Below are 24,927 nucleotides of genomic sequence, written 5' to 3'. Positions count from 1 at the left end.
CAGCTGCAATGTTGAGTATCGCTTTCTTAAAATATACTTCAGGTTTATAAATTGATCCGCATAGTTGTGTGTGCATGCTATAATATATCGCTGTACAGAATTGCTCTTTTTTTTTGTTTAATTGTTGTTGTTGTTGTCGAAAGGAAAACATTTATGTGGGCAAGCTTGAGACAGAAGAAATTCACAGCCTTGCTTGCCACTCATGAGATTCTGTTCTGGTGTATTAAACAAAGCAAGGGTGAGTTGAAATTTATCTCTTTGTGAGATGGTTTAGAAGACAATACGCCATGGAAATAGGCCAATGAACTTCGTACAATTAGACTCATCGCTGGTATATTAGGCGACTGACAAATAGAACGAGCAACTGTGGAGCTCAGTGATATCTTCCGGCATAACCTGTATTCATTTCCCAGTTACCAAAGAGAATACAGTGAGAAAGGAAGAGAAAAAAAAAACGACTGGAAGTGAAATTCATAAGGGAAGAAAGCTTCTTTCCGACAAGAGCGAACTGTACATACAAGCAGGTGCGTTGGTTCGGGAGTCACCACACGATATCGACACCCACGAGTCACACGATCCACGAGCTAGATATTGAAAAAGTTCCAAGAGTCATACAGCCCTTGAGGTCGACACGAGATTCAGGCCCATGAATCCGACAGTAGTAGGCAAACAACGCCCACGAGTCCGACACAAGGCAAAAAAAAAAAAAAAAAAGGCCCACGAGACAGATACTGCGTATACGTATATTGTGCTGTAATGAGTGTCAGACTCGTGGGCCTTGTTTGCCTATAGTGTCAGATGCATGGGCCTTTTTTGCCTCATGTCAGACTCAAGGGTCTTGTTTGCCAAGTGTAGGACTCATGGGCCCTTTTTTTCCTGTATGCCTCATGGATGTCGGACTTGTGACGTGCACCCGTTGGTTCAGATGGTTGTGACAGTTATGAAGAAATGCGCGGTTCGTGGTGCAATTCCAAGAGGAATGAATTATGGAGACAAAATGACTATCATATAATCATGTTGTATATTAAACGCCTTGTCTTTATTAATAAAAAGACTAGAAGCTGTTGAGAAAACATGATGGAAGTTGGTGAGTTTGTATCCACTCTGCAATATATAGTGAGGTTCGAAAGAAGAAGGTGGCTCTCATCTATGGTCTTTGGCGTTCCTTTGTACACAGGGAGGATAACCAATCCCTACATGAGGGATTGGAATGACAGCATACATTAAAATCATGGTTTTTCTTCTCTCCAATTTATGAAAGTAGGTCTCTGTGTCCATCTGTCTCTATCTGTCCGTCTGTCGGTCTGTCTGTCTCTCCCTCTCTCTCACACACACACTCACACACTGCCTCTTTTTCTCTGCTCCCGCTCTCTATATCTCGCTCCTTCTCTCCCTCTCTTTCTTTCGGAAAACCTGCTTTTAGTGTTGAGAGCAGCTCTCATAAAACTGTCGCTCCGTCTGTGTTATTTGAGCTCAGCGCTAGGGTATTGAAAGTGTCAATTGTTGTGTGACGTATCGCTGTATTATTCTTTTTTTTCTTTTCGTTGGGAGTAGAAAGACGGAACTTGGAGCCCCATAGGGACCCTGAAACCCACTTCCTCAATACGTCAATAAACTTATCACTTTCAATATTAGTCTCCATTTACCACGTTCGTTTGGATAAAAGAGCAATAAAACCACATGTTATATGCGAATGAAATGAATTTTTTTGGTTAAGAAATGAAGGGATAGTCAAATATATAAACCAAACTTCTGTAATGGTGGATTATTTTACTCCCCACCCCACCTCCTCCACCCTCCCCACCATCTCCCGTGCGATTTTGCTTTGTGCGTTTCGTTGTGTGGATATTTGTATATTCTCTGCGTATCTCTCGTGTACGGGAGCAATGGGGTACTTTGAATAAAATTTTAATAGGAACGTCAATCGTTGAGTGTGGATGCGGAGCCACGTTAAATGACGAGTATTCTTCAATAGATTTGTCTCCCCAGCAGACAATATCACCGGCATCTTGTATAGTGTATTCATGCCTCCGCCCCTTCATTCAAAAAATTCGCCTGCATAAATGAATTGATGCGGTATCACGTTCATTCGCAAATTTTTTGCTTTTTGTGGTAATATGCAAAGCGTTCATACTACGATGGGGAGAATGAGTTTATTACAGCATTGATGCTATTCATTGCACAGAAACGAACACTATATGCAATATGAAATCTGGTAGAAATGGGCATTGTTTCAGTTTGATACAGTTTTTATATAGCAGTGCTAACTTACATATAGCAAATGTATAGAGCTTTCAGTGATGGATGCACGTGTCAAAGAACGGATAAAGATAGAAAAATAGCATTCCTTAAGTAGCATCAGAAGAAACAGATGACGTAAAAAGGAGTAGAGTTGGAAAGGGATACATCGATGAAATATACGATAATACTGGAAACGAAATATACATCGATGAAATGCGATAATACTGGAAACGAAGTATATATGCCACGAAACGTTTGAATACAGATAATGACATGATCTCAGGATGTGTATCTTAGTTTACAGTTTGTTTGTTTGTTTGTTTGATTGTTTGTTTTTAAATTGTTGCGCTGATTTTGTGTCGGTGTGTGTATCCAAACGTTTCGTCATATTTACATTTTGCTGGAGATGAAATCAATAACTTAAACTTGAATATAATAAACATAATCTGTAATATAAGCCTGGAAATCGCTTGGCGTGGTACACTGTATAACGAGATAAAGATTTACAGTTTGGAAATTTTGTCAACAAACCTAGATGCTTGGAACTTGTACTTAGCCAAGTTTGCTGTAAATGCATACACGTGTGAAATAATTCCCAGTCGGCTATCATCATGAACATAATGATAACGAGACTTGATTAAGCTCACAACCAATGCAGTGTACGTGTCGGAGCGGAGAAGAACTTTGTTCAAGAGTGATATATCGGGTTTTTGATGGGATATATTTCCCTCCCCCCCCCCCCTTTTTTTTTGCTCTCTTTCTCTAGCACACTGTGGTACTCATTTGTATCTGTGATATATTTAGGGTTGCTTTCAGACAAAATGGTAACAATAGTCATTTCTTTCCCTGATGTATATAGGATGGTTATGCCGACTCTGACTGTGTCAGATCTTATCTATCATAATTATAGCGCAATGTTTTATGACGTGCCCGGTCATTTTGTGGGAACAGAGTAGCGTTTTTGTACATATCAAGTTTATTGCAATAGTTTCATTCCCATCCCCTGTAATTGAAGGTATGAACATGTGCACCTTTTTACGTATGCAGGAATATATACTGTACGTGTATACGCACACACACAACACATACATATATATATATATATATGGATATATATGTCACACACACAATATATATATATATATATATATATATATATATATATATATGGATATATATGTCACACACACACACAATATATATATATATAGACATGTGTGTGTGTGCGTGCGTGCGTTTGTGTGTGTTATTTATGTGTACATGTATACACATCTTGTTAATTTATTAATCATGTGAGAGATATTGAATAGCTAGACATGAATAAATATATAAATCTTCCCAAACTTTCAATGTGTTCTTTAGTGAATATGCGTGGGACACAGAAAAGACATAATTATACCATAAACCTTGAGGTTGCATGAGTTAGTAATTGTCTTCACGGAAAGCGAACTATTCATGGCTGAAGATAGCTTTCTTTGCCTATATCACAATATATATAGCATTGGTAAATGCACACTCGCTGACCATTGTCTTTTACACAGGCACTTATTAGCTTCTGCTTCTTAAAGAGCCACTAACTAATTAATGACGTGTACACGTGCCGACAGGATTAAAAAAAAATGACCAAACAAACGCGTCCGCAGCGGAAACAATATTCCCTGCTGATTGGTTAAGACTGAAACATTGGTGATAATTACTGCTCACGTTACCAGTGCCAAAATGCGGCGCTATAAAGATGAGGGTGGGACGCCGCGGAAACTTCAATAATGGTGTATGGTGGGGCTTGACAACTCACGATCGAGAGTTGTGTAACATTTCAGTGAATGATGCAAATTGGTAATTTACCAGCTAGAAAGATAAATAAGTGGACAGTGTGCACTGAGAGACTGGGGATGAAAGAGAGAGAGAGAGGGGGGGGGGGAGAGAAAGATAATACGCACTTGATCCCATTTTGATGAAATACGCGGAGTTGCAAGCCCTATGGTCAATATAGTTACGTGAGCATTTCTTTTTTTTCTTTTCTTTTTTTACTGTGATCTCATTCAGGGTCCAATGATACAAAATAGTTGCATCGTCTTGACAAGAAAAGACAAAGGTATAATATCCTAGTGATGGTGTAGAATGAATGCAAGGTTCAAATCCATTTCGTAAAATCATGAGACACATTGTTTTGATATAAGGAGAAAATTGTTATAATATGTTAATGTCACATAAGGATACAATGATGAAATAACTCTTAATTGTGTCATTATTTGTAATACCCAAATCTGTATACATTCTTGTTCCCTGCGATCATTATCCAGCTCAAAATACGTCAATGTCCGATATTATAATTATGATAAGTTTATGGAGATGATGTGTCGGTTGTGTAGCCGAAGGAATGTAGAATCAGACGAAGAACTTTCATGATATCTGGGGGGTGTTTCATCAACGCTTGTCAGCGCCGACAACTGTCGGCACTGACCAATTTCAGCAAAATCCTTGGTTTTGATTGGCTGAGATGCTCTGGTCACTGACTGTTACTATGGTGATTCAAGTTGTCAGCGCCGACAAACGTTGATGAAACACCCCCTGAAGTACGTTTGTCAGCACGGAAGTCAGTGCGGCTCACAGAACCTCAGTCAGCAAACGTCGGGTTATTTACATTATGTTTTTTTCGATGAAACATTGTTAATGAGTCATCAATAATTCAGGGACCACCCACAGGCGGTAAATTTATTTCCAAAATAGAATTTTAAATTCACAATGACACGTACTAACCTTTATCCCGTATGTTGAGAACTCGGAACTCATTTCGAAAAGCTTCCACTGAGCCCGTTTTCCTTAATACATTATCCATTGATAACTAGAGAAGGGATGAGATGATTTGGATACCTCGTCAAAATATTTAGCTTTTTCTTCGAACTCTGAGGATTTCCACAAATAGATTAGCATTGTTCGTCATCTGCGTCGATGAGTTTGCCTGTACAATCACGATCGTGATCATAAAACAAGAGCCGAGGTCATAGGAGGTAAAATAAGGCACAGTCTATACAGCAGATTATCTGGGAAAGATTCTTGTCAATACATGTATTAGTATTTCTGCTGCAGTTTTCATTCAGTACCCTATATTGCAAAGAACACAGTGTCTCACAGTGTGGTCACAGTGTGGTCACGGAGTCGACTATGTGAAAACGCTCGAATTTAACAGTGTGGAGATGATTTCACACTGTGGTTTGGTTTTCACAGAGTGTTCACATGGTAATGTTTTGTGTCACACGGTGAATTGATGATTCACAATGTGTTCACACTGCTAAAACGCTCGAATTTAATAGTGTGAAGAGATTTCATATTGTGTTCACACTGTGCTCACATTGTGTTCACATTGTGTTTCTCACATTGTGGGACTAAGGGAGTGGACCAGGGATGATGTTCCTGATTTTAGTTATCCGTTGCTTCAAATTATCCGAAACTTCTGTCTTATGCAAAAGCAGGTCCTTGGGCCCTGAATGTGACTATACCCTGTCCACTTCTTTAAAAAAATGAGTAAATAGATGTTATGGTAGATGAGTAACATTGTATTTCAATCTGTGCAGAAACAGACGGCATAATTATAGCTTTCTTCTTTTGTCCTTTTCTTTCTTTTTTTTTTTTATTCGGAGCAACGTCCATTCGTTTCACGATTTGGCGAATTTGATCCTATTTTGCATTGGGTAATTTATTTTTTTGATTAGCTTTTCAATGAATATACGTGACTTGTCGCTCTGTGGAGATGTGGGTACATGTATTGTCATGTTGAGTGTATAGTTTGTTGGCCATGCCTATGACACCTTAATTGCCAACCCAGCTCAAATCGCCAACTGGAGGCGTATGACGATAAAAAACAAAAACGTGATGCAGAAGCCCAAAAATGATTTGCTGTGTTTGCTTACTCTACATGTATCTCCACGTTTAACGCATGTGTTCACTCGCTGGGTTTACGAGCACAGTATTTACTTTCTGTAAGATAATTTTTGCGCAAAAGAAAAGAAAGACATTGATAAATGATCTATAAGAATAATACAATATGTGAAGACTGGAATGGGAGAAAGTAGGTTAAACAGTTCAGTTCTGCCGGGGCCAATTTACACACAGAAGTCTCAATTGCAAAGCTACCATCACATCAGTCAGCACCTGTAAGAGAGCGCTCCATGTTGTAATGCGTTCGCCCTAGCTGTTCACACGAAAAAACTATACAGCAGAGGATGCTGTTCTACGATCCCAAGATACTCCGTCGATTAATCGACATTCACAAATCGCTCCTGTCAACAGCTAATGGAAAGTTTCGCACACCCGATTCAGAGACAATTACTATCAGTCTGGGGCAACCTTACCACGTCACCCTATCCATAGCCCTAATTGCAACGGATTCGCACTAAGTCCGGAATGCTTTATTTGATTCTTCTTCTATCGACTCTCTCGCATGGGTCCTATATCTCTGTACTAGTGTCACGGTATCACGTGATTCTCATCGATCGATACTTGTCCTTATACTTTTTTCCCCTAGCCACAAGTTAAAAATTACCTCGGCGCCACCACTTGAACCACCTGCACAGAAGGTTTCAATCAGCCGAGTCCTTCAGCTAGGCTAATTGATTGGACAGCTTGACTAACCCCTCTAACAACCAGTGTCTCAAAACGTCATTACTGCTGTACGTGACAGTCTCTCTGCAGGGATAACCGGGTTAACTGTTTTGCAGTCGAAAGGCAGCGACCGGTTCCATGTTATAAGCACGGTATGCACGACTTCTGCGAAAATTCGGCTACAGTCTTTGCGTTTCTCGTAGATGAGAAAGACATTGGAGAGATAATAATTCTGCAGTTTCATAACAAGGGGTGCCCCATAGAGGGTAATTCTAAGTAAAAACAGGCATTATCTATACAAAATGGGATGTACAGTTGTTGCCAGTGTATAAGCCCAGACGACAAGATAATCTGTCTTAATAAGAAATGATGTCTGACCGTCCAGTGAGTCATGACGTTTATTCATTTTTTTTTTTTTTTACTGGAACAGCGAGATAAGCAATTTGGTTGTTGTTGTTGTTTTTTTTTTTGCATCTGTAATTTGACAGTATGGTATCCCTAATATATCACGCATCTCATGAATCGGTACGTTCCGACTGGAAAGATTCTGACCTACTCTTAGAGGAACAAATATAGCAGGACTGTCAAGATGGATGCCCGATGAAGGAAGTCGGAGGCTTAGAAACCCATCGAATCTCTGCTAAAGTAGTCGAATGCGCGTTTGCCTTATTAATGGCATTAATCTTTGCATCTGTTGTCGTCCTCAATTGTTCCTTATATCTTCAAGATTTTTTCTCTATTCCGCCGTCTCATTCAAAAATTTCAATTTTCTTGATTCTGTTTGACAGTTGACTATGATTAACTATCAGGGCACACAAGTTACCAATCAACCCAAGCGACGAGATGAAACACAATACGATGTCAATTGTTTTCAAAGATTGAATGACCGCATTTGGTTAATTTCTGTCGCGAGTGCATATACATAGCAAGAATATTACTGCAACAAAACTTGACTTATACTGATGAAAATGAATAGTCACAGACGTTCATTTTGACCACTGCTACGACTTGCAAACTGCTATGACTTGCAAACAAATAAGCACACAAATCCTCGTATAAATAAGACTTTCCAACACACCTACGTTGCTCATGGAAATACAATCAGAACCAATGTCGTGCATAATACATTAACCCCTCCTGAAATGCCTTACACTCTGCGTGAACTTATAAGATACGTCCATCTATTGTGTCTTGTCACCTACTTTGGGGGTCCATCAGGTTTGGGGTGAGGAGTCATCTATTTACACACTTCATTCATGACACTGATGTTATTTTCGTTCAATTTCACATCAGGTTGGCTCGTTTACAGGTGACGCACCATAGATAATAATAGATCAAGACCTATGTATTGTCTTAGACGGACCAGATAGATAGATAGATAGATAGATAGATAGATAGATAGATAGATAGATAGATAGATAGATAGATAGATAGAAAGATAGAAAGATAGATATAGATAGATAGATAGATAGCTAGACAGACGGAGGTATAGATATAGATGGATGATAGTCATTTATATATATATATATATATATATATATATATATATATGTATATATTATATAGCTTGCTGGCTTGCTGTCTGTTTATCTATCTATCTATCTATCTATCATCTATCTATCTATCTATCTTATCTATCTGTCTATCTATCTATCTATCATCTATCTATCTATCTATCTATCTATCTATCTGTTTATCTATCTATCTATCTATCTATCCATCTATCTGTCTAACTGCCTATTATCTATCTGTCTATTATTATCTATCTATCTATCTATCTAGATAATTAGAAGGATGGCGGGAGTCAGAGGTCTCATGGTGGGAGAGAGAGAAAGAGAGTTACAGCGATCGAGCGAGAGAAGAGGATTGGAATGTGGTTTGCACAGCTGAAGCATACAGGTGGTGCTTGTAACTTTCGTGTTGATACTGGAAAATGTCAAACGGCGGAGGAAATTAGTTATGCAAGAAATGTCGTTTAGTTAAGCATACGGCCATCGATCTGTATGCAACGCCCGACTCTCATTGATCTTGCGCTAATCGATACTGGTGACGAACCATGTTCCATTTTGCAAGTGTCCTAGAAGTATGAATGTGTGGCGTCGCACCCAAGCTGCGAACATGGACCCTGCCCCATGTGGCGTGCATAACGATGTGTCAATGTGTCATTGGATTCCAACACAAGGCATTTCATTCCTTCAGCAAAGTCATTTATTACTTCCTTGCGAAAACTTGAAAATCATCATGGATTTAGAGACATTCAACAGAAACAAAATTGTAATATTTCATACATACGCAATATGATATATTTTCATATTAGTATAATTATAATGTATTAATCATGCATATTACATAATTAATGTTATATCTATAAACAATAGAGAGATACAATGTACAAAGGTATAGCTTATAATTGTAAAAAAGATAAAGGCACAGGAAATACGGTCATAAAGTGTCTTGAAAAGATGATCGTTATCGTTAGAACATTTCGGGTTAATAAAATCTTCCTACGTAAAAGCAAAAGATGTGAGAAAACTGAATATTATGCATATTGTTTTGGCGACATATAGTGTAGATCAGCACGTGGTCCTTCGAGCTACCGCCTTTGTCTAATATCGCCTTCCGGTGATAGTCTTGAGCATTGTGTATACGTGTAAATGCAATTCTTACTTGCAGATAATATAATTACGAAGTAGTATGATTATCACAAATTCATTTGATGATTGACCCCTTGAATCTTGACCTCTTCCTCTGCCATCGCCATGATGCGGAAACATTGCCCAATGACCTCCTCGGATTGCTAACAACTGTGATCTATATCTGTGTTAGGTCAGTGCTCCAATATTCTGACTTAATTAGGGACGAGCATTTAGTAAAAAAACAACAAACAAAAGAATAAAGAGATAAATAAGAATGACTTAATTAGGACTGGCGCTGAGTATATGAAAAACATCGAGTCATTCGGCCATAAAGTTCAACAGACAGTGTCAAGCCAAAGTAGATTACTCTATCGACCTTCAAGATCAATATTCATAAAGCAACGAGCCGGTGGATCTTGCCATCGTAATTAAAACATATTGATGAACTAATTAGTGTATCAAAATCTCCCTAAAATAATTCGATAAGTCCAAGTAGATCTAGTTGTATACCGTAAAGCTATAGTACATGGTAATATCATACCTTCCCCTGTGTGTGAAGGTTATCGACGCCATCTACATACTCTAACTGACACAGATCCTTCAGGCGATATGAACAGCGTGGGTCATTTACGTGTAGTTGGTTGCAATGCTGCCCTTGCCGTTTTTCACATGATGGAACTTCTTGGCGACACGCTTGACCGTATTGGTACTTAGGATTACAATTTTGATGTTATTTACCATCAAATTGTTACCTCGCGTCTTTAACCTGAATCATGCATACCGGTACCCCATATTGCACCCCCTCATCTATCTTTGCGGGAACATTAACGCGCTGCATTTAACCCATAAATGACGTGCATGATATACCAAGCGACCCATTTCAGCAATATGACACAATTGCGTTTAGTTCACATCCATCTGACATAATTACTTAATTATTGTTTACTTTAAGCAGCATAAGATAGGAATGTATAATGTATAGAGTTATTGATATACGAGATTATGAGATGAAAGTGGGGAGGGGTGGTTAAAGGATGAATGACCTTTGATTAATGGGACTGGGTCAAGAGTAAACAGTGACATAACGGAGTGACCAACTGACCTTGCGAGTGGACTTAGCTTTGTCCTTCTACCTGCTGGTACCTTCTGCCTCTGTAATGTAAACATTTTGATTATCACAGATGCAATTTCAGATGATGCATTGCCAATTGATTCCTTGAATATAGGCAGGCTATATTAATATTTTTTTCATCCGTTGATTGTAGAACGTTTCCATCAGCTGGTGTGCGAAATCAGAGGAAACCTCTGCGTCCAGAATACATTTACTCCTGAGAACTATTATTGACGTATGTAGATTGAATTGACTGACACTGATAACATAAATCCGCAATAAACGCACGTAATACAGTTGTATCTGCAATAATATGTCAGTATTAGAGAACAAGTGGAAAATCAAAAGTTGTGGTAAGAAAAACATTGCAATGTCTTTTTTTTTGTAATCAAATATGCTGACTATTAATCATTCATATCCGTTAAGTCGGTTACAAAGCTGAATACTTTTCCAATCTTATTTTGTCATGATTTTGTTATTATCATCATTTCGTTGTTTGTTTGCTTTCTTCTTTTTTTTTTTTTTGGGGGGGGGGGGGTGTTATTACCAACAGTTGCAGTAACTTATTTTGAGAACCAGCAACGTCAAAGTGGGAAGCTTTAGAGGTTGGAAAATATTTCCGGTATAATTCCATAATATTGCTCGAAAAGATGTCTTAATGTATACATATAGGACCTGCAGGTAATTCGTTCATGATCTGACACTTAGAGTCGATGCTGCAAAACAAAACAAAGCAACAACAACAAGAAGAAACTGATAAAGTGGTTTTAAAAAAGCGAAAGAAATAAGGAAGAAAATATAATGAATACATTTGACCTTTGACATTTGCTGAGGGTGAAATTATGGGGAAAAAGGAGGGAATATTGAAAAGGAACGGTCAATGACCATAAAATTATATTGTTATTTAAATGAAATTGCTGAAATCAAAATTAATAGTCATATATCTTTGTTTGCCTTTAGACTTCCGTACACATTTATTCTGGTATCGGTAAAACCCTGCTATAATCAGTGATCAATGTGGAACGGAAGCACGCCTTCATCAGTTAGCACTGGATAGGCAAAGAAACTGCTTGACAAAAGAAAGGAATACATGCCAAGTTTGCCGCTCTGCGTCTACTGTCAGACGACACACTTGAGTTGAAGGCCAATAGATGCACTTTGCGATGCTCATAGGAGAACTAATCAGCTTTGACCTTCAACGCATCCCACGTGACCAACATGAATATTGATGACATCACACAAAAACATCATCTTCCTTCATCTTGCCTAGTGTAATGACTACACTATACATGGTCACTGGTGTGTGACAAAAAAAAAAAAAAAAAAGCTCCAGCATGCACCATCAGTAAGATTAAAAGGAGGGGGATGTATACCACAGAGATAGAACCAATACACGCTATTTTAAACGTGGGATTAATGGGTAAAAAGTCATTATTACTCAGCCCCCTGTTGCAGAATATAAGATTCATAATCCAATATCGTTAACGTGATCTCTTCATTAGCGAGTGAGTCAGCTATGTGCGAACATGATGTCCTGTCCTTCTTCAGCTACTTTGCAAAATGAAATTCGGTCAGCATTATTAATGACAGCGCCCTCATTGGCAATGGGAGCGATGTTTTCTCATGCCGTTTTCTCTTGTATAGGGCCGATTTCATTTCTAGTAAGTAAAAAGATTAAATAGATGGTATAGTTTTGGTTGAGATAAGGCTTCAGATTTTATCTCTTTTTTTGTGAGAAAATGAAAAAAAAATGATATAGGGAAGATCATACAATTCTAAGAGGAAATCGAAGTTTATTGGATTAAAATTGGTTTTGGATATCTCAGTCATTTCAAAAGTGGCGAACTCATGGGCTGTATGCCTCGTGAGCTGTATGACTCGTGAACCTGTTTTCAATGTCGAACTCGTGGGCTGTTGGCTCGTGGGTGTCGGTCTAGTGGGATGACCCCTCTCATTGACCTGAGTCAATCCCTTAGTTGATGCAGATATGAAATAAGAATATAGAAATCACGCAAGTACGTGCAGGGGATTAATGTAACATTCTCACAAATGTGCACCTGTCTGCTTTCCCCTTGTTTTGCCACAGAAACCCATGCCTCCAAGTCGGCTGAGAACCTCTACAACAAACTGATGGGAAAGTATAACCCCCTCATCCGGCCCGTCCAGAACGACTCCGAGATTCTCATGGTCGATCTCACTCTCGCACTCTCCCAGCTTGTCGACATCGTAAGTAGAGGATGAATTTGTAGGGTCTAGGGCAATTACCCCCTGGGCAATTACCCGGACCCTCCCCGTGGCCCTAATCCTAATCCTAATCCTGAACCTAATCGTAACCCTATAACCCAAACTCCTAACCCTAATCTTTACTCTAACCTTACCAGCAACCAGTATTTAGCCGGGGGTAATTGCCGGGGGGGGGGGGGGGGGGGGGGGTAATTGCCCGGATATGGTATTTGTATAAATAAATAAATTAATAAAAAAAAACAAATATACACTCATATATATATATATATATATATATATATATATGTGTGTGTGTGTGTGTGTGTGTGTGTGTGTGTGTGTGTGTGTGTGCGTGTGTGTGTGTGTGTGTGTGTTCCAGAGTCTGCGAATCATATTCTCATGTCACGTGACTTCCATTGTGGTCATTCAATTAAATACCAAAATATTATTGAATCAATACAACATAATGTTTTAGTTGAGTAGTCATTAAAGCAGTCAAAATTAGACACCAATGATGACTTCATTTCATTCATTCATTGTTGATAAAGTTCTCTTGAATACTGTCGCATGTATTTTGAACAGCGAGAAGAATTTGCAAATTAAGTGATTTGTTAATGATATCGTGCAGTATATTTGAGTGTTACAGGGAAATAGGATGTCGGACAGCACAAGATATCAACCACCCATTTTTCTTTAGGCTGGTTTCGATCTGTGTATTCAGCATGAACAATTTCCTCTGACGATTAATACCACGAATCCTTGAAATTAAAAACCTGTTAATAAGGGGAGAGAAACCGTAAAAAAAAAGATGTACGGAGAAGTGTTTATATTATTGTGAACTTGGACAAGATATGTTTAGTGGTGACGGCGTGAGTATAATCAAAGACGATACTTTCTCATGATCATGACGTGTCCCGTAAAATGTACATCAAAAACAATTCGAAGAGCACCAATAACTATTCTTTGCACAGCTTTCACAATTGCTTACTGTTTATATTCGGTATTAAAGGGGGAATCCAGTCCAAAAATAAGTAAAATAGAGTAAAATGTTACAAATTCACCCGTAAGAATTTGACTGAAACCAGATGAAAAATAAGAAAGTACCCGATGAAATGTTAAAGTTTTGCTTATTTCTGCAAAACAGTTCTTGTACAGTTGATATGAACATGCAAATGAGTGAGCTGAACATGTCATACCCTCACAATTTTCCATTGATAGTGTACAAAAAATGATGAAAATTCAGTGTTTCTGTCATTGACGTTTAAAACATAATGTTATCCCTGATTGAATAACTTCAGAATAGTGATCAGTTAGATATACCAGGATTTGAGCCTCGGGCATTATTGCGTTTGAATGAAGAAAAAAAATGGAAATTCTGAAATTTTATGTACAAACTATGTAGCAAGTTGTGAGGGTATGACATGCTCACTTTGTCATCAAATTTGCATATTCATATAAACCTTTTAAGAACTGTTTCCTGAAAAAGCAGCGAAACTTCAAAATGTCATATCTTCTTTATTTTTTACCCGATTTCGATCAAAATTTTACCGTTGATCTCGTAATGTTTTACTCTTTCTTATCAGACGACTTATATTTGGACTGGATTTCTCCTTTAAAGTAAATATTTTATTGCGTGTCTATTTACTTGACGTTGCCACGATTTTGAGTGGAAAGCTTTAATCAGTATACATGATTTTTATTCTCTATTCTCTTCAGGATGAGAAGAACCAGATCATGATAACAAGTATTTGGTTAAAACAGGTGAGTGTATGAAAGTTTTATAACAGGTGTCTCAACACTCATTCTTTTGTCGGGTTTTTTTTTTTTTGTGTGTGTGTGTGTGTGTGTGTGTGTGTGCTTTGATAGTGAAAGTCGTTAAACCTACATAAGTTTCAAGTTTTACTCAGTGTATAAGTACCACACTTTGATGACTCTTGCCTTCTTATATGTATTGTGTACTTTCTGTAGTATAGTTTTCTCGTGTGTATTGCATCAATGTAACTATTCTTTGGTGATATATTTGGGATCAGCCATAGAAAGACCAACGGTCTATGTTGATCCCAAAAAAAAAAACTGAAATAAATGCTTAAAATGTGTTTTTCTGTTGTGAAATTGTTGTAAGTTGGACATTTTTCCTGTATTGTCCCAATGTTCTACTGTGTATTTATCCTTCCTGTCTTTTTTGTAAATGCTTTGTATCAGGATGTGGAAAATAAATGAAATGAAATAAAATAGTTGTGGCTCTGTCAGGTGGAAGTAGACATCAGCTGAAGCATACGCGTTATAAAACTAAGGTTATACCTGTATGCAGGGCCGTGTAAAAGGTAAAAAAAAAAACAAAGGCGAAAATGAACAAAACAAGCACAGGCAGGTTTTGATAGGTCCTTTACCGTTCATGAGGTTGATATGAGAAAAAGTAAACATGACATGCCAAAAAGTACAAAATTAATAATGATAAAGAGAAGTATATAATGTAAATGAGAGTTTAAAATTAAGAAGGTTACTTTGTCTATAGCTCTCCTGCGACAAAACTCGATGGATTGAATATCAAATCAATATAGGATTCGAATCAGGCACATACTTCTTGGTGGCCAGTTGCATTGTCATCAAGCTAAATGGATGTTGGAGTTGCCATGGTGAACAACGAAAATGAATATTTAAAATTCTTTTACTTCACCTCAACTGGTAACAAGCACTAATTTCTATGCAATGGCTTTGCCTCATTCAGACATAAGGCAAGATGCGAATTACAACGTATCACTGTTAAGGACATAACCGAGGATGATGAACGCCTAAATTCCCGGCAACTTCATGAATGATCCGTTAAAGTTACGCTTCTCATGATCGTAAACAGTACTACCTCGAAATGTGTGAGTGTTCAATGTAAGACACTATTAGATGTAGTAAAAACGAAAGAAGCTTTGAAATATCCTGACTTCATTATGACCATCTTTCAGGTGTGGAAAGATTACAAATTGGTTTGGGACCCCGATGACTACGACGGCATCCTTGCTGTTCATTTTCCCATTGAGCAGCTCTGGCGACCAGACCTTGTCCTCTACAACACGTGAGTACATTCTTTCGTCTCTGAACTCTGCATATAATGAAAATTAACCTTCCTTCTTTTGATACCGGTTCCATGACATTTGCTTCCGTGACAGTTGCTCCCATGAAACATCTGCATACTAAGCCAAACATAAATCCTACCCACAAACATGACCCGAACCCTAATCCTAATCTTCACATCAAACTAAACCTAAAACCCTATCATAATCCTATCCCTATAAACTAAGTCCATGGGGGGAAAAAAAACCCCAGGCCGGAGCAATTGTCACAGGAGCAAACGTCATGTCACCCTTTTGGCCGGCACTTGGGGTTTCCCTCTCAAATCCGTGATCTGGGCGATTTCAGAAATCGATATCAGAATTTATGCCCTTATGCCATTTCTTTGGATTTTTCCTGTTCAAAGGCAGACTGCAGTAGCAGATATCACTGTTTCGTCTTCGCTTTCTTATTTTCTCTTCCGTCTTTTTTTTTTCTGTTCTTGATCTTCTCTTTTATGTCCATCTATAGAGCTGAAGGTGCGTACGACATCGAAACTATGAACAGCGCCACCGTGCTATATGACGGCACAGTCACCTGGAAGCCACCTGCTATCTTCCGAAGCTCATGCACCATTGACATCGAATTCTTTCCATTCGACGAACAGAACTGCATCATGAAGTTTGGCTCGTGGACTTACGATGGCTCCTCCGTAGACCTGCGTGCGACCAGCCCCCGTGTGGAACGCGAGAACTACCGCGCCAACGGTGAGTGGGACATCGTGGACTCGCCGGCCGTGCGCTCCTCCATCAAGTATCCGTGCTGCGAGGAGATCTACGTGGACATCACCTACACGTTCGTGCTGCACCGGAACCCGCTGTTCTACATCATCACCCTGGTCATTCCCTGCGTCTTGATCTCGCTGATGACAGCCCTAGTCTTCTACCTCCCGTCCGACGCCCAGGAGAAGATCACCCTCTCCATCTCCGTGCTCCTAGCCCTCATTGTGTTCCTCCTGCTTATTCCGTCCCTCATCCCACCCACCTCCCGTACGATTCCCCTCATCGGCCGCTACATGCTCTTCACCATGGCGATGGTGTCGCTCTCCATCCTCGCTACCGTCGTCACCATCAACGTCCACTTCCGGAGCATCACCACGCACGAGCTGCCCGACTGGCTTCGCCGCTGGTTCCTCGTCTACCTCCCTCGCGCCCTCTGTATGGAGCGCCCCGATGGCGTGAAGGAGCGAAAGGAGAAGAAGATGAAGAAGAAGCTCCAAAAAGAAGCGATCAGGAAGTACAACAACCCTTACGTGTTTACGCCCTCAACGTCCGGTGCCTGGGATGATAGGATGTCAGGAAACGGACAAACGGGCAGCTTCAAACGATTCAACGGAAAGCCCTATAACAAACTTGAGGTAATAACACAATGTAGTCATAGTGCTACCACAAAGAAAATATGGATATCAAGTAACGTCATTTTAGCTTTCACCTTAATGATAACACAATGTAAACCGGCTTTGAAGTGACGCTAGAACTATTTTGGTCACGTGAGATATACGAAGCTAAATCCTTTAATACATCATCATAAATTCATGAAGAGCAGAAATTATATAAATATTCAGTACATTGCAAGAGTTCCTGGTATGTTTAAAGTGAAAAATCACTGAGACCAAAAGTCGTTTCATGAGCTTATATACATAAAGAAATGTTGAATAATGCTGCTTTCTTATCTCTATGGGTGAGTTGTTCCGCAATAGGAAATTTTAAGACCGATTTAATGTCACTTAGTAAAAATGATATGCAAGCTGTAAGTAATACGCTATAGATTTAAGTCGAGAAACTGTTTGGACGCTGCAATGACACAATATGTTCTGTGTGAAGGATGCCATGACTACCAATGTAATTTCGAGAGAGAGGTTCATTCTTATTTGTTTCATATTTCATTCCATAATGCATGGAAAATCACGTAGCAATGCAATGTTCACAACATCTTGTTTGACGATGATTTAAACATCTCTGCAATGATAGATTTGATGTGGAACGTTATACAAAATCTACTCCACATCTTGCAGACTTGTATAGTTATAGACTGTTAGAGTATAGATTTAGTATAATGTGTTGCATCTAATATCAAGTGATGTTGTTCTGTCGTGAATGTTCTTCACAGCTTCGCACGATCACGCCGTCGCTCCGCGAGGAGATAGAGGGGCGGGAGACGGAGAATAGCAACCTGCGACGATTCCGCGGCGACTCCAGCGAGTCCGACGACGACGAAAAGAACAGAGACAAGGAGTGGAAGGCCCTGCTCTCGGCTCTCAAGTACATCAAGGACAACATCACGTACGAGGACGAACTAGACCAGGTACCGTCTTATCTCTATTCTACATCGATATCTCTACATCTAGATGTGTGTGTCTACCTGTGTGTTTTATAGGTATATATTGTTAGATAATCTAATATCTATTACACGAAGGAAATTTAATCAGCTGATCTTTCATACAAAACCTAAAAAAAAAAAGTTTGGTTTGGAACAATTCAGCGTTCAGGAGACTATACCGTAATGTTTACTTACAAAGCTTACCTCCAGCTAACGACGATTCGCATGGTTATTTGACGAACATGGCTAAATATAAATTTTTATTTGTAGAGGGAGACCAAGTGAAGAAACTTGCATCTAAATATATGTTTGTTTGTTGTTGTTTTTTGCCAATGATGATAAAGCCCTATCTTTTTTTTTTATGGTGTGATGATTAACAACGCATATTATGTCGATACCTTCCGGTCCAAATTGATAATTTATTCAGCTTGACACAACCTAAGCATCTCAAGCGTTTTGTATTTGAATATCACACTATTCCTTAATTATACATTTTCCCCAACCCAGTCTGAAGAGGACTGGAAATTCATCGCCCTGGTCATCGACCGAGTCCTTCTCTGGATCTTCCTCATCGTGGCCGTGGTGGGCACCGTCGTCATCTTCATCCAAGCCCCGATCTTCTGGGAGTCAAAGGATGCCCACCCCGTCCTGACATACGACGAGCCTATCATACTGCAGAAATTGTCCTACGCCGACATCCACAACGCGTGATCGCAGGGGTATGGGTATGCACCCAGCGTAATAGGAGACAAAGCTCGTTGGAGATATCCAATAGTTGAACTTATGCAATCATCTGCGTCACGGAACGTTTTTTTACTGCGATAAAGATTCTCATCTGGTCCTTGGTGTTTATAGTTTCTGCTGTGCGTACTTACGAACCCTAAACCCCGCCCAAAGCAAATCTCGAGAACAAACTCTTAGACCACCGGAAGGTCTGCAGAATACCATGAATATTCATGTTGTGTGCTGTCCACTCGAGTGTTGTGAATAACAGCCCGACTTATTTATCATGTTTTTTTTATCACTAGATAATGGCTGATTTTTTTTTACGAAAGTTGTGAGCTATGCCAATGATGACCTCAGTCACCAGTAACTACTTGTAATGATGCTCAAAAGTGAGGTCATGAATATATGAAGTTAGTGTATGCAATTGCAAAGCAAATATTATACCAAACAAATAATGACATAATGTATTTTATATAATAGTGTGTGCCATCAGTGTTGTTTCAAATTATAAATTCCTTGGCATAAATGCACAGTCGCTTTATCACAATCATCTAATCTAGTTTTGAATGATAGAAATAAAATGAGGTCCATATGCAATCCTAGTAGGTATATGAAATGACATGTACGAACACACAGCTGCAATATTTTGCTGAGTATTAGTTTACAAGCAGTTGATTATCATGATCATCTATAGTTTACAAGAATTTTCAGATTTCTTTGACCATGCGGATAATAATTCAAAGGTTAATATCAAGTGGCTGTGAGAAGAGAAATAATGAGAACTGGAGACATTATCATCTTTAAAGTTCTGATCGCATGCACATGGTGATGCAAATTTAAAGGGGATGGCTAGTATTATGTCGTAACTGATCAGGTGGAATCAGTGGGAATGCTGGGGGATGATTGTTCCAATCCTTGTGGGATTCATTTAAGAGTACATTTTACATTTATTGTTGTGTGAAAATTATTTACTTCAGAATGGTCTCGTATTCAAGTAATGTGCAGTTTAATCGCCCCGTCACTGTACAGGCATGCTACAATAACCTGGAAACATTAAACTGCACATTACTTGAATATGCGACCATTCTGAAGCAAATAATTTTCACACAACAATAGATACATCATGTACTCTTAAATGAATCCCACAAGGATTGGAACAATCATCCCCCAGCATTCCCACTGATTCCCACTGATCAGCTACTAGCCATCCCCTTTAATAATACTTTTTATATACCAATGTCTGTACATACTGTCAACAATGTAATTCCTCGTTTGTTGTAACCAAGGAACACCGTGTAAGAAAAATGCCCATGTGTTTCCTGGAATAGTAGTGTGCAGTAATAACATTTTCAAGATACCACAATCATTCTCAACAAAGAAGAGAGTTGATATTGATAAAAGTTTATATCATAAATGATTCCTGACGCTTCGCCGCAACTTGTCAGAATTATTAATAATAATAATGATAATGATAATATATCAATTTATGAAGCGCAAACCTATAAACATTATATTCTACTGCGCTGCAAAAGCTCCTGATGTGCTTGATGATAATTAGCAGTTAAATGAAAAGACGTGTTTTGAGTCGTGATTTAAAGACTGCTACAGTCAGGGATTTCATGACTTCTAGTGGTAGATCATTCCAGAGTTTGGGAGCTGCACAGGCGAATGCTCTGTCTCCACAGGTTACTTTTGTTTTACGTGTTGGAATTCGTAAGAGAAGAGTGTCCTTGAAACTGCGCAAATTATGAGTATGTCTACGAGACTTAAGAACTAATAATATAGGTATATAAGGTATGACCTGAATCTACTTCAACAGTTGAATGAAAAGTATACTTATAATAACTATATAAATGTGCTGAATCCCGCGAGGCCAGTTATTAGTAACATAGCTTCGACGTTCCTGCCTGCATGGGCGGCAGAAGGCGGTGGTATACTCGATAGTGTGGAATTAAAAGTTCTCAGTGGTTCTTAGCTCCATGTTCTATCCTATACGTCATGTCTTATCACGACATGCGTTCAAAGAAATATTGGTCCAGCTGCAATGTGTTAACTGGTGCGATGATACAACCATGAAACTCACACAAAATGTTTGATAGGCAAGGATACACACAAACGCTCACACACACAAACTCACAAATAGGATCACCATTATGCACACGTATACTTATTCATTTGTATCAGAGACGGCATGTGATGAGAAAATTCCCGAATATTTCCAAACTCCGCATTACGTCCAAACTATACATTATGAAGAATTCATTGCAAGATGGGCCAAGCGCCGTTTCAAAACATTTTGAAGTAAGTCCATCATCAGAAAGAGCAAAATAGAACCTTTCCACTAATACGTCAGTTATTGTATAACAACAGGGAGAATTCCTGAAATTATGATTAAAAATATTCCGAATATCTTTATTATTTTTAGCACCTTTGCTAATATCTCAACTTAATAAGCATTTAATAAGCATGAAGCTATTCATGTGATAACTTTCAGCAATGTGCTGATTACACATTCAATATTCATATTTGTTGTTGTTTAATCTTAAAGGATTGTGTGTCTGAGGAGGGATTGAACACCGATTCATGCATCCTCGAGCACTAGCTTGGGGTCTTTGTGCTTAGTGTGGTTTTGGAGAAAAAAAAAAGTTTTTCACTCAAAGCTGTTGGCATAAGTCACGTGTCACTGTGTCATGTACACGTCACTGGGTGACGCGTATCACTGGGCGAAGAAAAAAATTTAATGTGTGCTGACGTTGAACGATGAACGAAGGCATGATCCCACCGTGCCGCAACGTTAAATGCATCCATTCGAACCTCACATTATGAACTGGCAAACGGTAGAACTTTTTTTTTTTTTTTGTCATGTGAAGCAGAGGAGTGGATTGGTTTTATGTAAAGTGTATCATAGTGTACATAATACGCGGAACATATCCGGATAATACTGTTTCGGTCTTTCATACACAAGGTAGCTGTTTCCATTTTGCCCCATGCAAAAACTGACATGCTATTATATTATGTAATTGTGTTTTAAAGCTGATTTTTGACGCTGGTTTGTGCCTTTTGATATAACTGCATTAAATGTTTGGTTTGAAGTGTGTTCCACTTCGTACCATGCACAAGCTTCTATATACGAGGTGTTTCATTTGATTTGTGTGTTGTGTGCATGAGAGTCGATATCGGGGTCCCCCGGATCGACTCAACAAAGACAACATCTTGTCCCATTTTATTGTTAACTTTTTATGGATTCGTTTCTCTACATTGTGAAACACGATAAGCAATATTACCGCAAAATTAAAGGAGAGAATTGAGCAATCATACATTATAGTTTGAACTATATATAGCGGAAAACACTGAATTTGGAATCATTAAAACGTGATGCCAATGCAGCAAATCCCAAATCAAATATGAATACACAATATTAGTGTACATTGACACCCAGGGGCGGATCCAGGAATTCCGTAAAGGGGAGGTTTCTTTTGTTTTAACAAATAATAAAGAGGGAAGCACGTCCGGTGCGCCGCCCTCTGGATCCACCACTGTTACTATACAAAGATCCGCCAGACATTCAAACAAACCAACCATCCATATGCAGACAATCAATTTCGGGCCGTGGGGGAGGGGTGGGAACTCCTCATTTTTGAAAGATTTACTACTTCGTAATGTTGATCTCCCCCCCCCCCCCCCCCCTTAATTTTGTCTTGCCTGACGCCCCGGCGTGTATATAGCTAATACCAAGTTCTTAATTAACTATAACAGATATCCACTGCCCTGTCGCTCTACAGAAGTCGCCTGGCGTCTGGTCGGGCTGCTTCTTAATCTGGTATGATGCATCGTGCATTGTTTTGAACTCTTCCCCTGTAAACGGGCGGGTTAGCGTTAATATGAAATGCGCAGCAAAGAAGAGTAGACCCCAATCACTGAAAAAAGAAAGAAAGAAAAAGCGCTGGACCTGAAGTATATGCATCTTTTATCCAGAGATGAGCTGAACTCTGTGTCATGGGCAGTTAGCTGGCAAAATATCACAATATAACATTTACATGTATGAGCCTTATTGTCTTTACCTTTCATTATATACAAACTTCTCATTTCCATCATTTTCAGTATTTTACCACCAATACAACACTAGCTGAACACCTTATGGTCGGGGACATAGCATCAGGGTAATTGGTTCTTATCACAATATTATGTATAATCACACTTGAGATCGGACAGGTATTGCTCCGCCACACCTTCATTAGATTTGCATACAATTAGCCTCTAAAAAAGGGGGGGGGGCAGATAATAACCCGCGTAGATCTCTCATCAATAATATAATCCTGCATATAGATACACGTATCTAAAACAACAATATAATTTTATACACAGAAATTCTGCAATGTGCGCGAAAGAAATGTATTCGCGTCGGTCAAAACTAATTAAACCAACTTCTTATACTTCTGGTCCAACCAACATTTTACGTGTACACTTTATTATAATTATACTTGAAATCTGAGTCATAACAAAGTAGTTCCTCTGAATCGTATAGAATTCGTGTCAAAGTCTCATTTAAGACGTCTGTAGTTCAATAAAGTGATTAGATTACGGGTAGAATATGTAAGGTGCTCCGATCCCCCATTTTATCAATTAAAAATGATGAAAATTAATGATATAGGCCTACATACTTTTCAGACTGCAATTTTAGGCAAAAATGAACATAACCCTAACCGTCTTCCTAAAATGTTGATTTTTTTTTTTTTTTTTCTGTAAACTCTGCAGTTCATTCATACTCACTACGTCAAATCATCCCGGTTTATCATCTTGAAAATCCTTTGAATCATTATAGCCTAAAAAACAGTAAAACATCATACATCATAGGCCAAATGTCTGGAATTCTCTGCCTCTAAATCTAAAACAGTGGATGTCATTGCATATATATATATATATATATATATATATATATATATATATTCCGATATATTCTCTTTAAACTTAGTCTACACTACCTTCAATTTGACGTTGTCGGTTTTTTTTTCTGATTATGTTGTCTGTTACATACTGTATGTTATATTTGTAAACGGAATGCAAAAACTGAAACTGAACTGAACAACTCCGTGAGAATACCACCTGTCACAGGCTGAACTCGGCAATACAAGAGAGGGCGCGATAAGGTGATTGGACAGCTCAATTGCTGTAGAGGGCTCCTCCACCCCTGGATAAGAAAATTGGCAACATCGACAGTTGGCATTTGGGCAAAGTTTATCACCCACAAATATTTATCGACATTTTGAAGGTTTGAGTGGAAGTCAGCGTCTCTTGTATCTAAGCATCTCATGGGTGCTCTAATTCTGTCCTCACACAGTAGAAAAAGTGTCAGGATGTAATAAGCCCAGCTTCCAGCCCTCGCAAAGGGCCCATCAAGTTGATAGAGGCCTATTGAATGATTCTGTGCGTAATAGGCCTAATGCGATAATCATACATTCATCATGGATCAGAAAATATGCTTTTGTAGCCCAACAGTGATGTATGCACAAGGCTGAATGCAGAAGAGAATTTGCTCATGGGATGTACAGTTTTTTCCAGATGTAGGCTTATTTGGTTGACAGTGATCTCTTAATCATAGTAGCTTTCTGTCTGACCCCCCCCCTCCCAAAAAAAAATAGTCCCATAAAACAAAAAGCAAACAAACAAACATACAAACAAAAACAAAAACAAAAACATGTGTACCTCGGCAGAAAAATACCGCACACATTAGGCACCCGATACCAAAAGCACGCTAATAAAACTCGACATCATTTCGAAGCGTCTCATTTTCCCACTCTTTCTCACAGCCCTCTCTCACGTGGAACGCATGGTGGCAGCATACTTTTTAATTTAGTCTTGATTCAAAGAAAAATCTATATAAGATTATTAGATCAGATGTCTAATTTCCTTTTGCAACGATTGAATCATATCAAATTACATGTTAGTGAATTTTAGTTAAATAGTTTT

General features: G+C 38.8%; 1 protein-coding gene across 1 annotated transcript; it reads left to right on the top strand.

The window, feature by feature from the left end:
• The first annotated feature begins 12,684 nt into the window (after nt 1-12,684).
• On the top strand, nt 12,685-18,945 carry LOC140227451 (neuronal acetylcholine receptor subunit alpha-6-like). Its single transcript, XM_072307855.1, has 6 exons — nt 12,685-12,816; nt 14,530-14,574; nt 15,771-15,880; nt 16,387-17,272; nt 18,025-18,219; nt 18,742-18,945. The coding sequence occupies exons 1-6, from the start codon at nt 12,721-12,723 to the stop codon at nt 18,943-18,945; spliced, it is 1,536 nt and encodes a 511-aa protein (XP_072163956.1). The 5' UTR covers nt 12,685-12,720.
• Nucleotides 18,946-24,927: the final 5,982 nt, after the last annotated feature.

This window comes from Diadema setosum, chromosome 4, assembly GCF_964275005.1.
Source record: "Diadema setosum chromosome 4, eeDiaSeto1, whole genome shotgun sequence".
NCBI classification, from domain to species: domain Eukaryota; kingdom Metazoa; phylum Echinodermata; class Echinoidea; order Diadematoida; family Diadematidae; genus Diadema; species Diadema setosum.
This window is presented reverse-complemented; position numbering and strand designations above follow the sequence as displayed.